The sequence below is a fragment of the Myotis yumanensis genome, unplaced genomic scaffold, assembly GCF_028538775.1.
Source record: "Myotis yumanensis isolate MYYU_CA2020_CCGP unplaced genomic scaffold, mMyoYum1.0.hap1 SCAF_15, whole genome shotgun sequence".
Lineage (NCBI taxonomy): Eukaryota > Metazoa > Chordata > Mammalia > Chiroptera > Vespertilionidae > Myotis > Myotis yumanensis.
Genome location: NW_027223766.1, coordinates 49,472,251 through 49,489,049, shown reverse-complemented (window position 1 = coordinate 49,489,049; position 16,799 = coordinate 49,472,251). Strand labels below are relative to the sequence as shown.

The window sequence follows — 16,799 nt, the reverse complement described above, 5'->3', positions numbered from 1 at the left end:
GTAGGGAGGAGCTTACCGGGCAGAGGAGCAGGAATGCATTCTTCCAGGAAGGGAGAGCAGCATGTGCAAAGGCCCGGGGGTCATGCTGGAGCCCGGGTGTCTGAGGAAAGGTTAGAAGCACAGTGTGTGAGGCGACCTGCAGGTTGGCTGGGCGGAGAGAGGCAGGAGGCTGCTGCAGGGCCAGGCCGCCCAGATCAGGGAGGCTCTGTGGGCCACGTTTGACCTTTCGGCTTTGGATAAAGCCAATGAATTTTTCAAATTAACCACCAGTAGCAGTGAGGAGCCAACAGGGATTTCTTGTGGGAAGGGCATGTTTCCTACCTGCCCTGAGTCTGTGTGGAAAACGTATTGAACGAGACGGAATCGGGCTGTTCAGGGGCCATTGCTTCTGTGGGAGCTGAAGGGTCCTGTGCACACAGTCCGAGGGGCGTCCCTGAGCTCTCCATGCACAGCCGGTGACTGGCAGACACGGAGGGTCCTGACTCGGAAAGCAGTGGACGCTAAAGCTGTCACCAGGATACAGACCCAGGGCACCTCACACGCATGAAAATGGTTTTGAATCCAGGAGGTGGGATGGGGCCTACAGTTCTGAGTCAGCATTGGGTTCAGTCAAAGCCAGGGGTGTGGATGAGGTTATTTCTACTCGGATGCAAGTGAGAAGAGGGGTAGGACTGAGAATCTCGGCTTCAAATGGCTGACCACAAAGGAGTGTTTAATGTGGCCACTTGTAGGCGGGTGGGAATCTGTTCAAATGCTGGTGGCCGTGGCCTGCACCCGGAGGGACTTGCAGATTAAAGGTTAAACCTAACTGGGACCTTACGCTTCTGGCCGCTGCTGACCCCTAACCAGTGTCCCCCTAACATGACCCTGGCAGTGGTGACACGAGGATCGGAAGTGTAAGGTCTGCGTCCTTCCCTGTCCTGTGTGGTCCTCTCGGGCCAGAGTAGTGGGTGCCCAGGTTCCCCCTGGAGCCCGCCCGCAGTGGCGTCGGATGGTTGTCTCACCCTCTGCACTGTTCTCTCCCTCCAGCCGAGCCCCATCAAGAAGGAGCGCTCGCCGCGCCCCCAGAGCTTCTGCCACTCCTCCAGCATCTCCCCGCAGGACAAGCTGGCGCAGCCGGGATTCGGCACCCCGCGGGACAAGCAGCGGCTCTCCTACAGCGCCTTCACCAACCAGGTCTTCACCTCCACGGACTCCCCCACGTCACCCACCTCGGAGGCACCTCCATTGCCTCCTCGAAACGCTGGCAAAGGTACGGGCTTTGAGAAGGGCCTCGTGGCTCCATCCTCAGAACTAGGAGTCACCCAGCCTGGAGGTAGAATTGCCAGGCGCACGTGGGTGGCAGAGTCTGGAGTGGGGTGCCAGCACCAGCAGCCAGGGAGGCGGTGTTGTGGGCACGCCTCACGCATTCTGTGTGAACCTCACGGCAGTCCTGTCTGGGGTGTGCTCTTGGTGCCCATTTTGCAGATATGGAAACTGAGGCTTAGGGAGGTAGAGTGGCTTGTCAAGGTCATGTAGCTGGTAAGTGGTAGAGTTGAGATTCAATCCAAGGTCCACATAGCATCCAAGACCTGGGCTCTTTCCTCTTTCGTAAGGATTCTTGTTACGTAAAAGTGGCTTTCCTCTAGACCAGCTGCCTCTCTTCTGGAGACCGTGTGGCAGCAGCATTAGTTACAGGGGGAGCCCTGGAGGCCCTAGTCCCAGTCTTTCTCATTTCCTGTTCACAGTGAGGGGGGTGAGACAGTGGCTGGCATCGTGGGGACTAGGGGGACAGTGGTTTAGAGATGCTGAGTAAGTGACCTCCGGTCTCGGCTGTGCGGATGCTGACCGGGCCCTGTGTGGCCTGAGCCCACCCTCCTGTCTCTCGGACGAGGCAGGCCGTGTGGCAGAATCCTCCCCGGAGGAGGTGATTGGGCAGGCGTGTCGGATGCCCCCGAGGGGCCAATGCCAGGGCCACCGCTCTGTTCTCCAGCAACAAGTGCTTGTCCTGCGCCCCTGGGTCCACAGAGACCATCCTGCGCAGGAAGTCGGCGTGTTCCCTGACAGGGACGGGGACAGATGAGGCCCAGAAATGCCCACATCAAAGGGTCCCACAGCCGGGGAAGTCGAGAGGCCCCGGGCCGGAGCCTGGGGTTTGTTCTCAGCCAGGGCTCCCCCTGCACAGCGCAGCGCAGCGGGCTCACGCGCTTCCAGGCCTCTCCGCACACAATGCGGGCCTATTGCAATCACACTGGGGCTATTTTCTGGGAAATGTGAGCTTTATTCAAAACAGTGTTTTTTCAGAGCTTATTCTCCATTGAGATAGTGCTATAAATGGGAGCTGTGTTCTTAGAGACCCCGAATGGCCTCATAGATCATAAAGTAACGGAGAAAAGTTAAACGGAGGCTTTGGTGTGAGTAGTTCTCATCGAAGATAACCAGTGACCGTGACCGTGACAGCACGTGTGAGCCAGAAGTTTCACCAGCAGTGTGTTTCTTACTGTTCCCCACGTTTGCTGGCACGTACCTAAGTCAGGCGTCCACGTCCTCTGTAAACCACTGACGATAGATTGGGCCTTAGCCCTGGGCTGTGCGGGCATCATGCTGCTGCTCAGCTGGGAGTGAAGCTCCCCAGCAGGGGAGCGGCCTTCTCGGGAAGCTGAAGGGACCCGCAGCATGGGCTGCGTCCCGCCTCGCCCGGCTCACGTGCCGTGCACTTGGGAAGCTGTCAGGCGCAGAGCGAGTTCTTAGAAGACGTTGTTGCAGATCGGCTGGTGCTCGGTGCGGAGGTGGCTCCCCCTGGCTTGTGGCCCTTACTTTTCCCCATTTCATTCTGTTGAACTGATAGACACCTTTACCTGAAAGCGAGGATGTCCTGCCTGGGTTGCTCGGGCTGCCCACCTTCCGTGGCGCGTCCCGCCGAGGCCTCTGCTGGCAGAGTCCCTGCCCTGAGAGTGAGGCAGGCTCTGAAGGGCGCCAGCTCGGGGAGGCGGAGACGGACACTAAAGTTAAAGTCCCCCAGTCGTCGGACTGAGGGGGAAAGAGGAATCATTCTGAATCGAGCTCAGGAATATTTTCCGGAAACTCCAGCTGCCTCATCAAAATGCAAGGAAGTTTGACTTCATTGCCTCCAAGCAAAGCCCCCTTGTGCTCGGGCAGAGCTGTCAGCAGCGGAAGACTCGTCGATTCAGGGCCCTTACGCCGTCCTGGAGCCTAGACAGGCACGCTGGCGGCTCCCCCTCTGCGGTGGGAGGCCCAGCGGGATGAGGTCAGAGCCGTGATTTAAGTGCAGCTCCCCGCCCCACTGTGCGCTCCTGAGGACTAGAAAGAGCAGTGGTTCTCAACCTTCCTAATGCCGCGATCCTTTAATACAGTTCCTCATGTGGTGACCCCCAATTTCATTGTTACAAATTGAACATAATTAAAGCATAGCGATTAATCACAAACACAATATGTAATTATATATGTGTTTTCCGATGGTCTTAGGCGACCCCTGTGAAAGGGTCGTTGGACCCCCAAAGGGGTCGCAACCCACAGGTTGAGAACCGCTGGACTAGATAGCCATTCCCAGGCTCGCCAGGATCACTGCATCTTTCATCTTTCAGCTAAAATCAGGTCATAGGACCAGGATATCTGAGAGCAAGAGGGCGCTGAAAGGTTAGGCCAGTCCACAGCCCATTGCACAGCGACAGCCCAGGGAAGGTTAAGGGACTTGAGGTCACTTGGTGACTGCGATGGGACAGAGAATTAAAATGGGCCGAGGACTTGTCCGACCAGATCTCCTAGATTCTTCCTCTGCGTGTCGGGGAAGACGGTCCATTCCTCTGCCCTCCTGTTGGACTTGCCATCGGAACCCAGGGAGACCGACCATCCAGGAGAAAGGCTCTAGGAGAGCAGAGCCTGGGCTGCTGGGGGGCTTCTGCTGGGATTGCTGGGCTGCGGCTCTGGGGGCCCCTAGACCCTGGAAGGTGGCGAGCACTATGAGACTGTCCCCCAGAGCAGGCCCTTGAAAACAGACACCAGTGCTACAGCTTAACCGTGTTTTTCAGTAACTGTAAGCTATGGACCTGCCTCTTCCTCCTGGTGTGCGATTCCACGCCTCTCACAGCGGCGGCCAAACTGCAGCTGAGCTGGGACAGGTGTGGACACTGGTGAGGAGGAAGGAGGCATTCAGCTCAGCCTGGCGTGTGGCAGGGCTCCGCGGGCGCAGTGCTGCTGGCCTGGGGCCCCTGCCGTGTGGGGTCCTGGTCGGTCTGCGCCGGGTCCGTGTGTCCGCACACTCCACTCAAGGTGCCTCTGTTTCCCCACCTTGGCACCTTCCTTCCCACGCGCAGTTCCTCTCTGAATGAACCCATTGTCTTTACCCTTTAAAGTAACAAAGTTTCTACTCTTCAGCTCTATACTGTGAAAACCATGGGAAAGTGGGAAAATTGTCATTCGTGCTCTCCACAGCTGTACAGATGCAACTTGTGTCGTTCACACACAGGAGGCGTGTTAGAATTCTGAAGTTACACAGAGAGTGTCAGGGAAAGTTGTAAGCCCTCTTCTGGGTCTTGTTTTCCTTTGAACAAGTTATATTTCAGTTGGTCTCCGCACATGGGAGACCTTGGTTTTCTGTTTGACCAACAGCCAGAGGTATGAGAACTCGGGAAAGGAATCCACCTGGCTTCCACCACAGACCCGCCTTCGCCCAGAACGTGCGGGCAGTGGGAGAAAGGCCTGTGGATCTTGCCCGCAGGAAGCTGAGGGCAGGAAAAGCAGGCAGAGAAGCTAGTGACGTTGGTCCTCGTGAGAGTTCAGAGATAAAAGCAATGGCTCTGGGCAGAGGGCTGGGTCCCAGGAGGCATCCTGAGATGACCTTTGACCTGACCTGACCGGGGAGGATGCTCCCGCAGAAGGGACTGCCACCTTCCAGGAGGAGAAGCTGGAGGCTGCGGTGGTGCTGAGCCGGCCAGAGTCCCTCAGCTGATTCCCTGCAGGGACTGGCTGTCCTCCGCTCCGAGCCGAGGTCTCTGATGGCAATGCGGCAGGAAGGTGGGTTCCAGGTAGCGCGGTGAGGCTCCTGGCTGCGCTCAGGATTCGGGAGCTCCATGGGACTCAGGAATGGAGGGGGAGGTTTGACAGGCATGTTGGTTGGGATTCTAGGAATGAATTTTTTAAGATACCTATATGTGGGTGTAGTTGAATGACTTCAGGGCAGTTTTTCTGGATTCTAGTGGATAGATTTCCTGGCTTTTAAAGATGGAGCCTTATTGGGGGAGGTTGAATTCAAACTATTCACCCATTAGTTCAGTGTTAAATTACTAGATCCAACCTACTGTACACCAGAACCTGTGGCCTGGCGAGCGAGACAGGCCATCAGCACGTAAACAAAGCCGTCATCACAGACGCCGTAGCTGATGGGAAGAAAGGCTGACATGGCATGAGGAACACCGTTCTCTTCCCTTTGAAATGATGATCCCAGAGGCTCAGTTTTGCTCGGTTTGTGGTTACGTACAGGACGACCCTGGCCTGATGGCCCCTGAAATCGCCTGCACACACAGCGTTGCTCGGACATCGCTCCCTTAGCGCTTTGCCTGGAGATGTGTGGTTCCAGGCAGGATTTGGAACCAATCGAATGACCTTTTGGATGCAGTGCTCCAGCGCGTCCCTAGGTGGCGATAGAGATGAACTTGTCCATTATCCAGTCCCCATTTACTTCCAGGAGGAAGTTACACTTCCTCACAGCGCGCGCGCTGCTGCCCTGGCTTTGGGGAACTGCAGCATTGCAGGAGGGGGTGAGTGCCTCCCTGTCCCAGAGGCCTGGGGTGTGGTCCCAGCTCGCCCCGTGTGCCTGTCACCCTAAAGTTTCCAGGTCCCCACTTGCCTGGCTGCATAGCGGGGGCCTAATTCCCCACCCACATACTTTATGGGGCCTTTATGAAAAGCAAGGGGAATGGCCTATGCGGACACTTTGGGAAACTGAAAGCTTCAGACAAGTGCAGGGGTGCAGTAACAGTGACTGTTGCTTCAAAGATAAAGTGGTCCTCAGATTGCCCTGATCTGGGGTAACGGTAGGCTTCGAGATGGAGGGCATCATCGGATTGAGAGAATAAAGTACATAGAGGGCCACTGAATCCCAAAGGCCAAGAGAGTAACCAGTTACCGACTGAGAAAATGGTTTAAGTTGATGTCGGTACTGATCGGTAATTGATCATGGGAAGCATCAGTGCTTACGTCACCAGGCAGAGGCCGGCAGTGACTGAGCTTCCCTTTGACACGCAGAATGTAGAAAGCTCTTTGGGAGCCTTTCTGGATCTCCAGGTACCTCCCGTCCTGTGTTCACATGTGGTGTGGCCGTGTTCTCCACTTTTCTTTGTTTCTCTCCTTTTTTATTGACTTTTAATTTTAACGTTTGCGGGAGCAGTTATTCATGAACACAGTTAAAATGTCCACCTGGTGACAGTCACAGAGACGTGTGTCCATTGCCCGGCAGGTACTGCCTGGCACCCACCAGCTCTTCAGTGCCACTTTCCAGAAACAAAACTAACAACACACTTTTTTTTCTTTCTTAAAACATCAGTTCAAAAAAGTCAACATTTTTGCAGTAATGGTGTGTGTGTGTGTGTGTGTGTGTGTGTGTGTGTGTGTAATACTCATAACATTACTGCTAGCCTGTCTTTGTCTCTGAAGAAACTTGAGTCTTTTTTTAAATCTATAGAAATCGATGTCTAACGTATGTAACCTATTGAGGTTTCAAATATAATAGGTGGTTTATGAGGTCCAGAACAATCATCAGTATTGGAGGAAAAAAGAGGTTTTGGATTTCTTTTTTCTTCTGAGTAATTCTTTTTACTTCAGCATCCTCCATTGTTTATACAAGCCATTAACAACAACTCGGGCCCTGCCAGTGTAGTTCAGTTGGGTTGAGCACCCTCCCATGACCTGAGGAGGGCGGTTCCGCTCCCGGTCAGAGCACATGCCTGCATTGCCGGCTCGATCCTTGGTAGGGGGCAGGCAGGAGGCAGCAGATTGATGTTTCTCTCTCTCCTCCCCTCTCTCTAAAATCAGTAAAAATATATTAAAAAAGAAAACTTGGGCAAAGTTTACAGACTTAAAGGCAAGGCTGTGGCGGAGAGAAGAGTCCTCCTATTCTGTGGCCTCGTGCCTCAGCCTGCGGCCCTCGAGGCGGCGGCCTGTTCTGCTCTGGCTCATTGATTTCCCTGGCGGTGCCTCCTCCTCAGTAGGTTCCGCCACGATTCCAGTGACTTATTGTTCAAAGCGCGTGGTTTTTTTCCCGTTGTACCTAAGTGATCTCAACGCATTGGCATGTCATGCTCACTGGTCTCCTGTTTCTTAAAGACACACACTCACCTCCCCTTTGTTGTCACTGTTTCTCACCAGCAACGTTTAGAAACCCTGTTCGGGCATCCCTGGGTTGACGGGCGCGGCCACCTCCGGCCTGCGCTTTGGTCCCTCCCCTTGTCGTGCCGCCGTCGATGTGTGAAGTGACTGCACACACCGGCTGCTCGATGAGACCCGGACTGAACTTCCTGCCCGTTCGCTGCCTCTCCAGGTCCCACTGGCCCACCTTCAACGCTCCCCCTCGGCATGCAGACCTCCGGCGGCACCTCCACCCTGTCCAAGAAGCGGCCCCCTCCACCACCACCTGGACACAAGCGAACGCTGTCGGACCCTCCCAGCCCACTACCTCACGGGCCCTCCAACAAAGGCGCAGTCACCTGGGGTAAGTCACCGGAGTCGGGGAGCTGAGGTTCGCAGAAAAGGCCATGTAGCCCACTCAGACCCGCTGGCCAGCGGCACGGCTGGAATTCTAAGCCGGCCTGTCCAGCTCCAGCGTGCGCACCATCACCACTCCTGTGAGCCGTGGGCACAGGCGCCAAGGAAGCAGGGAGCGAGCGCAATGGCTGGGGAAGAGTGCTCGGAAACCCGCTTTGGAGATGGGCTTTGAAGGTTGCATAAGAATTTACCGCTAGTGGGAGGGAACAGGTATGCGGGGGAGGGGCCAGGTGCTGCAGGGAGGGGACAGGTGTTGGGGCGGGGGGGGGGGGGGGGGGGGGGGCGGGAGGGCAGGGGCTCCAGGGAGGGGACGTGTTGGGGGGGTGGCAGGCAGGTGAGCAGGGAGGGGGAGGAGAGGGCTGAGTGACAGAGACATGAACACACAGTGTCTTTGGAGGATGGAGGTCACCTCAAGTGGCCAGAGAACATTCTGTCCGGGAGGCCCAGCCCGCCCTCTGCCAGCCCCTCCCTGCCCTGTGGTTCGGGGGCGGGAGTGGCAGACCCTGCATGTGGGCTGCTGGGCCTCGTGTCCCAGCGCTGACCCTCGCCAGCTCCTTGACCTGGGGCTTGACCACTTTGCGTGTGTTTCTTCCTCTGTGAGAAGGAGGGTGGTGGGTTGTATTGTGTGTCCCATGAACAGATCACTGTGAGGCACTGAGCACAGAACCTTGCTCACAGTAAGTGCTCAGTGACCGGTCGTTGCCACGGTTCTGTTACCATCGGGGCGCGGTGGTGGCCACGGAGAACAAGTGGACTTGGGGTCAGTCTTTCCAGTCCCTTCTGGAGCCCCAGGGGTGCTTGTCTGCCAAACCCACATCCCCATATTTCGTTTCTCTGTCGGAGGCTGCAACGCTTCGAATTTTCTTTTCCCTGTAGGTAACGATATGGGTCCATCCTCATCAAGTAAGACCACAAACAAGTTTGAGGGGCTGTCTCAGCAGGCGAGGTAAGCCAGCTCTGTCCTGCTGGGCGTGTGGCTGTGGGGGCAGAATCACAGAGGTGGGCGTTGGTGCCGGTCTCCTCCACGTGGCCCACAGCCGTGCTGGTCACGGCGACAGCCTGGCCATTCGCGGCCCCTCGTCGCCGGGCCTGGCGCTGCCAGCCGGGCTGGGAGTGGACAGCCGTCCTCCATCCGGCTCCAGGTGGGACAGCCATCACGTCCCTGAGTCAGTCTGCCAGAATGAGTTTTATTTTCAGTTTTCCACCTGAAGTCCTTTTGTTCTGATACTTTCCCTCTGGACTCCATTTTGCAGGCGTGGGGATAAAAGGTAGTCCTCCGAGGAACCGACAGCAGAGGTCCTCGAGCTTAGGACCATGAGTCTAGGTGCTTTGGAGCATCGTCTGTGGGCAGCACTACCCAGTCCCAACGCGAGGGCTCCGCTAGAGGCCCGGGCTGAGCTGAGGACACGGGGCCACTTCCAGACCCAAAATCAGGGAGAAAGTCACCTGGTGTGTGTGGGCACTGCTTTCCAGAGTATAGCCAAGGCCTAAAACACAAACCCGCATTTCTTTTTTTTTTTAATATATTTTATTGATTTTTTTACAAAGAGGAAGGGGGAGGGATAAAGAGCCAGAAATATCAATGAGAGAGAAACATCAATCAGCTGCCCCCTGCACACCCCCCACTGGGGATGTGCCCGCAACCAAGGCACATGCCCTTGACCGGAATCGAACCTGGGACCCCTCAGTCCGCAGGCCGACGCTCTATCCACTGAGCCAAACTGGTCAGGGCAAACCCACATTTCTTTAATGCCACTGTTTTTGTCTTGACAACCTGGGAGGTGGGCCGCTTAGCACGGGCGCACTTTTATAGATGAGGGTCACTGGTGGCCGGCGGTCTCAGCGCTGGACGCAGACCCTGGCTCTGCGCACTCCCCGCCCCGGGTCCCTTTTCTGGCGCCCGCCCTGCCTGCAGAACCTGAGGAAATCACTACCCAAACGTGCCAAGCAAACCCGCTGGCATTCACCGTTTCCAGCTCCTGGTGGCTTTATCGCAACGACAGTGGGACCCTGCCCGAAGCGGGTGGGACCTCAGGTGGCCGAGAGTGCGCAGGCCCCGGGGACCGAGGGCCAGCATAGGAGACACGCGCATGCTGTCTCTCTGAGCCCCGGTCTTTGTCTGTTGGCTTGGCTTTCCCTGTTCTCGTAAAGGCAGTTGGGATAGGAGGGAAAAGCCAGTTCTGAGGACATCCGCGGGCAGAGCGGGAGGAGCGGGAGGTAAAAGCAGCTCTTGGCGCGTGGCTGCTATCGCTCTGGGCCCCGGCGCTCCTGTGTCCTGAGTAGCTGCGGCCCCGTCTTAAGCGGACGCAGTGGTCCCAATGAATAGATGCCCCCTGTCCGCCGGCACTTAAAGGCCGTGGGGTTAACATTTGACCACGCGTACGACACTGGCGGCCTCCTGTCACAGGGACCTGGGCCTTTTCCTGCTCATTTGCACGGGCTCCCAGAGGCGCCAAGCCCAGTGGAGGGAGGTCACCTAGGAGGACGTGAGGGCTCTGAGTCCAGCAGAGCTGGGTCTGGATTTCCATGTCCATCACCCACCAGCCTCGCTCGGGGCCTCTGCCGGTCACCACGGTCTCCTCCTCTGACAGTGGGGCCGGCGGGGGTACCTCTGTGTGCCACACCGGGGACAGGACCAACTGCTTTCACAGCCGGTGCCCTGGGAAAAGGCTGGGAGGAGGAGGAGTTAGTCGGAATCATTCAGAAACACCCGCCCAGCCAGGCAAACGTTGACTGATGGAAACTAGACCGTATTCTTTTGCTAAAGGGATCTGGCAAGGGTTCTTAGATGGTTCAGCACCACCTCCAATTTCCTTGAGTAACCTGTCACCACCGATATTATGACACTTTTACGTCCTAACTGATTTTTTTTATTAATTAGCACCGGTTCCGCGAAGTCTGCCCTTGGCCCGAGAGTTCTGCCTAAACTACCTCAGAAAGGTAAGGCCTCTCTTGTCTGAGGAGAGACTGTCTCTTTTCTCACTGCACTCCTTTGCAGCTGTGCGTGAAATATCATTATACATTTCTTATTACAAAAGTGATACCTGTTCATTCTAGGAGATTTGACAAATACAGGTAAGCAAAAAGGAGAACATAAAAACCACCGGAAAATGCAAGCAACTGAGACAAGCTGGTGGGCCCATCCTTTTACTCGCTTTTCTGTGCTTTCCATACGTTTCCGTTTAAATTGATGGTTGTTGCTTGATAAATCAGAAACATTTCACATCGTACATAAAACATATTTGCCTAACGGGTCACTTTTCCTGGCTGCCTAGTATTCCACTGCCTGGTGCTAGGGTATGTTAAGCAGTCTCTGGTACTTAGTGGTCACGTAGTTTTGGGGTTTTCTTCACCATAAACAGTGCCGTGCTGAACATTGTAGCACAGACATCTCGGTGCCTGGCTCCATCCCTGCTCTGGGATGGATTTCTAGGATCAGGGTGCCCAGCCTGGCCCAGATCTCTGCTCTGGGATGGATTCCTAGGATCAGGGTGCCTGGCCCAGATCCCTGCTCTGGGATATATTTCTAGGATCAGGGTGCCCGGCTCCATCTCTGCTCTGGGGTGGATTTCTAGGATCAGGGTGCCTGGCCCGGCTCCATCCCTGCTCTGGGGCGGATTTCTAGGATCAGGGTGCCTGGCCCGGCTCCATCCCTGCTCTGGGGTGGATTTCTAGGATCAGGGTGCCTGGCCCGGCTCCATCTCTGCTCTGGGGTGGATTTCTAGGATCAGGGTGCCTGGCCCGGCTCCATCCCTGTTCTGGGGTGGATTTCTAGGATCAGGGTGCCTGGCCCGGCTCCATCCCTGCTCTGGGGTGGATTTCTAGGATCAGGGTGCCCAGCCCGGCCCAGATCTCTGCTCTGGGATGGATTCCTAGGATCAGGGTGCCTGGCCCAGATCCCTGCTCTGGGATATATTTCTAGGATCAGGGTGCCCGGCTCCATCTCTGCTCTGGGGTGGATTTCTAGGATCAGGGTGCCTGGCCCGGCTCCATCCCTGCTCTGGGGTGGATTTCTAGGATCAGGGTGCCTGGCCCGGCTCCATCCCTGCTCTGGGGTGGATTTCTAGGATCAGGGTGCCTGGCCCGGCTCCATCTCTGCTCTGGGGTGGATTTCTAGGATCAGGGTGCCCAGCCCGGCTCCATCTCTGCTCTGGGGTGGATTTCTAGGATCAGGGTGCCCAGCCCGGCTCCATCTCTGCTCTGGGTTTGTCTTCCTTTATTTATGTATTTTTTAATTTTACGACGGTCTCTCTGACTGAGTTAGATTCTTAGGGTGACAGCTTTTTCGTTGACTCACTCAGCGTGCTTAGTCAGCCGTTTTCTTGCTGAGCCCTGTGTGACTGGCCCCTGCGCCAGGAGCCAGGGCTACAAATGAGTGAAAATGCGAATCCAGCCTCCGGGAAACCTGGCTGACAGTAAGAAGATGCTCTAATGCAGCGGTTCTCAACCTATGGGTCGCGACCCCTTTGGCGGTCAAACGACGCTTTCACAGGGGTCGCCTAAGACCATCCTGCATATCAGATACTTACATTACGATTCATAACAGTAGCAACATTACAGTTATGAAGTAGCAACGAAAATAATTTTATGGTTGGGTCACAACATGAGGAACTGTATTTAAAGGGCCAGAAGGTTGAGAACCACTGCTCTAGTGGGCTGCTGAGAGCTGCCAGCTCCTGTCGGCCAGTTCCTGCTTAGAGTAACTCATGTGTTAGCAGGCAGCAAGGCGAGGCTCAGAGAGGTTGTGTGAGTGTCCAAGGTCACACAGCTGGAAAGTAAGTGTTGGAGCTGGACTCGGAGATGTGTCCTCGGTTCTGAGTTTTCCGGGACAGAGCTGTGCCAGGAGCTGTGGGAGTGGTCCCCAGGCACCCGTCCCAGGCTGTGGTGGGCACGCAGCCCAGCGCCGAAGGGAAGAGGAGGAACTGACTTAGAAATGCACCCAGACCTAATCAGTGGGGAATAAGTCAGAGTTGCAGACAGTGTAGGTGTTGTGGTCCCGTTTATGCTTTATTGTCTTCATATTTATTCATGAGCACATGTACCTGGGTCCCCAAAATGTGATGGGGGGTCGGGGGAGAGAAACCTCTTCCTACTGACGCTAAGGAATTTTTATTAGCTGGCAAATACTCTTGCAACACAGTGTATAGATGAAAGCAGACAAAAGCTTTATGTCTGGAAAATACACTAAAAAGTCAAAAAGGAAATACAAGAAAATATTTGCAATGGCTACAGTTAGGTGATGGACTTCTGGGAACTTTGAACTCTGTCCACTTGGACTCTCATCTGTATTGTTCACGGTTGTGGGGTTTTTTAATCGTGGGCTCGTTTGGACATCCTTTCCTGCGTCACTGAGCGTAACACATGAGTTGTGACGTGGGAGGTTTCCAGGCTCCCGGTCCTGTCTGTTTAACAAGGGCTCCAGGTGCTCACGTGCTGTCGTGCTCAGCAGGTGCCCCCTGTCCGTCCCGTGACCCCCCTCTTTGGCTTGTTCCCACAGTGGCACTCCGGAAGACCGAGACCAGCCACCATCTCTCCCTGGACAAGGCCAGCATCCCGCCCGAAGGCGTCCAGAAATCGGCGCCGCTGGCAGACCTACCCCAGAAGCCCCCTGGAGACCTGCCCCCGAAGCCCACCGAGCTGGCGCCCAAGCCCCAAATCGGAGATCTGCCACCTAAGCCAGGAGAACTGCCCCCCAAGCCTCAGCTGGGCGACCTGCCCCCCAAACCCCACCTCTCAGACCTGCCCCCCAAACCACAGATGAAGGACCTGCCTCCCAAACCGCAGCTGGCGGACCTGCTGGCCAAGGCCCCGCCCACCGACGTCGCCCCGAAGTCGCACTCGGTGGATCTCTCCCCCAACATGCCGGCCCGCGACGCCATCCAGAAGCAGGCCTCCGAGGACTCCAATGACCTGACGCCCGAGATGCCCGTGCCGCTGCCCAGGAAGATCAACACGGTGGGTCTGAAACCGGGGTGTGGGGGAGGGGACTCATGCAGCAGGAGCGGGATCAGCAGGCCACGGAGGGAGAAACCAGGCACCAGGAAAGGTGCTCTTTCTATGACTGACTGTTGACTGCGCTGGGTGCCCAGCACGTCCTCTGCAAGGTCATTTCCCCATTTCCATCTTCCTGTTTGCAAAGAACTGGAAGTTCAACAGATCAGAGCCCAAGTCAAGTTGGTCAAACCTCAGAGCTTTGGGGAAGTGCCCGGTGCTGGGCCAGCTCCTGCTGACGCTGCTTCGCATGAAGCCGGAAAGTGTTTGCGCTGCACATCGAGTGGCGGAAGCTGCAGATGTGCTTTGCATCATGCTTCCCAAATCCATTTTTAGACTCTGCGTCATCCTGGCCTGTGGAGGGGTGGGGCGTGCTGTGTCCCTGGTGGAGCCGGACTGTCCCCTGCCCTCGTGGTGAAAGTGATGGCCGATGCCCACTCGCCCGGACCGGGCTCTCCCCTGATGCCAGGGGAAGGGACGGGGACTGTGGCATCTTGAGATGTCTCGGTACACGGAGCCCATGGCAGACCTGCTCCGCGTTCACAGCAGAGAAACTGAGGCTCAAGGGGGTCCCGCCCCTGCCCACGGCCAGCGAGCCCTGTGCTCCCTTGGTCAGGCCTGGCGGCTAACAGCCCGTCTCTGTGCCGCAGGGGAAAAACAAGGTGAGGCGCGTGAAGACCATCTACGACTGCCAGGCCGACAACGACGACGAGCTGACCTTCATTGAGGGCGAGGTGATCATCGTCACCGGGGAGGAGGACCAGGAGTGGTGGGTACGTACCCGCACCGTCCTTCCCCTCCCGGTTCCCTCAGGCGTGGGCTGCACCCGCGGGGCCCTGCCTGCCCTGCTGAGAGCCGTGCCCTGCACCCTGGGACCCTGCCCTCCTGGTAGGGATCACCTGTCCCTGTCTCACCTGCCAGAGCAGCTGTGGGTCAGGGAGTTCACGTGGGATGCGCTTCAGCCGTGGTCACACCTGGGGGATTCTTCACATTTTCCCGATGCAAACCCAGAGCTCCGGCGTGTGGCAGGTCAGCTTGCAGTGCCAGTCCCGAGCCTGCGTGCTCGGCTGCCGTGGGCTGGACACAGCCGTGCTCCAGGCCCTCTGTGCTGCGGGTCCCTCACGGAGGGACCGACAGGTGGTCTGGCTGGGCTCTTAGAGCCCCTCCCCTCTGTCTGTCATCGGAGCCCATGTGTAGGTCTTGTTACGTTTTCCACGACGGACCTCCCATAATCAGCTCCCACAGACGTAACAGCTAGAAGCTTCTGCAGGTGACAGGCCAAGGCTCAGGCAGCAGCCAGGGAACCTGCCAGGGCCACAGTGCTCTCGAACCTTCACACATCTTCCCCCACAGCAGCCAGGAAACAGGCTCAGTCCACAGCAGCCCTCCCAGGCGGGGCGTTCTCTGTCATCTCACAAGCAGCGAGGGAAGGGTGTTTAACCCGTGTTACAGGCAGGAGGCTGAGCGCGCTGGGTCCCGCTCACCCAGAGGGAGAGCAGTCGAGCCCCTAAGAGCACACATTTCATTCTGTTTCTAACGCACGAGGCCTCTTGGTTTCTCCCCCACCTGTGTGTCCACCACCCCAAGCCAGGTCTCCCTCCATCACCTTTACCCCCTTCCCTCTCTGCCTCCCCCTGCTCCCTCCCTCTGGCATCACCACACCGTGGTCTGTGTCTGTGAGTGTTTTGTTTGTTTATGTGTTTGCTCTGTCCCTTCACCTTTTCCACCCAACCCTCCCCTCTGACAGCTGCCAGCCCGCTCTCTGTCTCTGAGTCTGTGTCTGTTTTGTTAGTTTTGTTCATTTGACTCCCCAAATGCTAGCGATCCTGTGGTGCTTGTCTCCCTCTGACTGACACTCTCACTGAGCGTAGTGCTCTCCAGGTCCCTTCCTGTAGACCAGCGGTTCTCAACCTGTGGGTCGCGACCCCTTTGGCGGTCAAACGACCCTTTCACAGGGGTCTCCTAAGACCATCCTGCATATCAGATGTTTACATGACGATTCCTAACAGTAGCAACATTACAGTTATGAAGTAGCAATGAAAATAATTTTATGGTTGGGTCACAACATGAGGGACTGTATTTAAAGGGCCAGAAGGTTGAGAACCACTGCTCTAGTGGGCTGCTGAGAGCTGCCAGCTCCCGTTGGCCAGTTCCTGCTTAGAGTAACTCATGTGTTAGCAGGCAGCAAGGCGAGGCACAGAGAGGTTGTGTGAGTGTCCAAGGTTGAGAACCACTGCTGTAGCCAGTGAGGATTCCCGCGGGCTGCCGGGCCCTGGCCCAGCGGGCCTGCCTCCACCTGACGCCTCTTGCTTCTCCCCCCAGATCGGCCACATCGAGGGAGAGCCTGAAAGGAAAGGGGTCTTTCCTGTGTCCTTTGTTCACATCCTGTCTGACTAGCGAGAAGGAGAACCCGAGACTGTCCACACCCTTCATGGCTGACGCCGCCTCCACAGCGCCCTGTGCACATGTGTATATAGCTGCTGTTACAGAACCTGACCAGCCTGGGGCGCCCAGGAGGGAGCGTGGTGTGTGTTGTAAATAAATGCCCTGTTATCTTCCGCCTTTGCCAGTATTAATGGGAGCCTGGGACCGGCGTCTTCCTGGTTTGCCAAAGCCATCCTGGCGTCTAGCACCTACATCTCTCTCTGTGCCGTTTTCCAAGCGAGCAGGAGCCTAGGAACCGCCGGCTTTGCACACAGAAGTGGTCTCAGCTGCACCCAAAGGCACAGCGTGGACTGTGTCCAGCGGCGGCGTTCTCCCCGTTACTGAGCGAGCACGGTCGCCGGGCGGCCTGTCTTCTGGGGAGACTCTGAGCTCCGACAGGCCGCCTGCAGTCTGTGCTCACAGTTTACAGCTCCAGCGCCCACCGGGCATCTATTACAGCAAGTGCTCGGTTAAACGTGAGTGTGATCCCTTCAGCAGAACAGTCACGCCCCCAGCCTCGGGGGCACGCAGGTCGGCCAGTGGACTCAGACGTCCCAGGAGCAGTGCCCGCCCGGGACGTTACCTCATTATGCAAAGATGACGTAGCCTTCATGACGATTCGGACA

The 16,799-nt window shown here is 56.6% G+C and overlaps 1 protein-coding gene across 1 annotated transcript in view; it reads left to right on the top strand.

Annotated features, from left to right (window-relative positions):
- The window catches only part of ASAP1 (ArfGAP with SH3 domain, ankyrin repeat and PH domain 1), a 215,333-nt gene extending 199,026 nt beyond the window's left edge, over positions 1-16,307 (top strand). The window contains exons 24-30 of the mRNA XM_070392346.1: positions 1,030-1,252; positions 7,535-7,705; positions 8,635-8,704; positions 10,640-10,698; positions 13,256-13,713; positions 14,400-14,522; positions 16,072-16,307. Coding sequence (XP_070248447.1) covers positions 1,030-1,252; positions 7,535-7,705; positions 8,635-8,704; positions 10,640-10,698; positions 13,256-13,713; positions 14,400-14,522; positions 16,072-16,146 — 1,179 coding nt within the window. The 3' untranslated portion in view covers positions 16,147-16,307. The remainder of the gene's footprint in view (positions 1-1,029; positions 1,253-7,534; positions 7,706-8,634; positions 8,705-10,639; positions 10,699-13,255; positions 13,714-14,399; positions 14,523-16,071) is intronic.
- Positions 16,308-16,799: the final 492 nt, after the last annotated feature.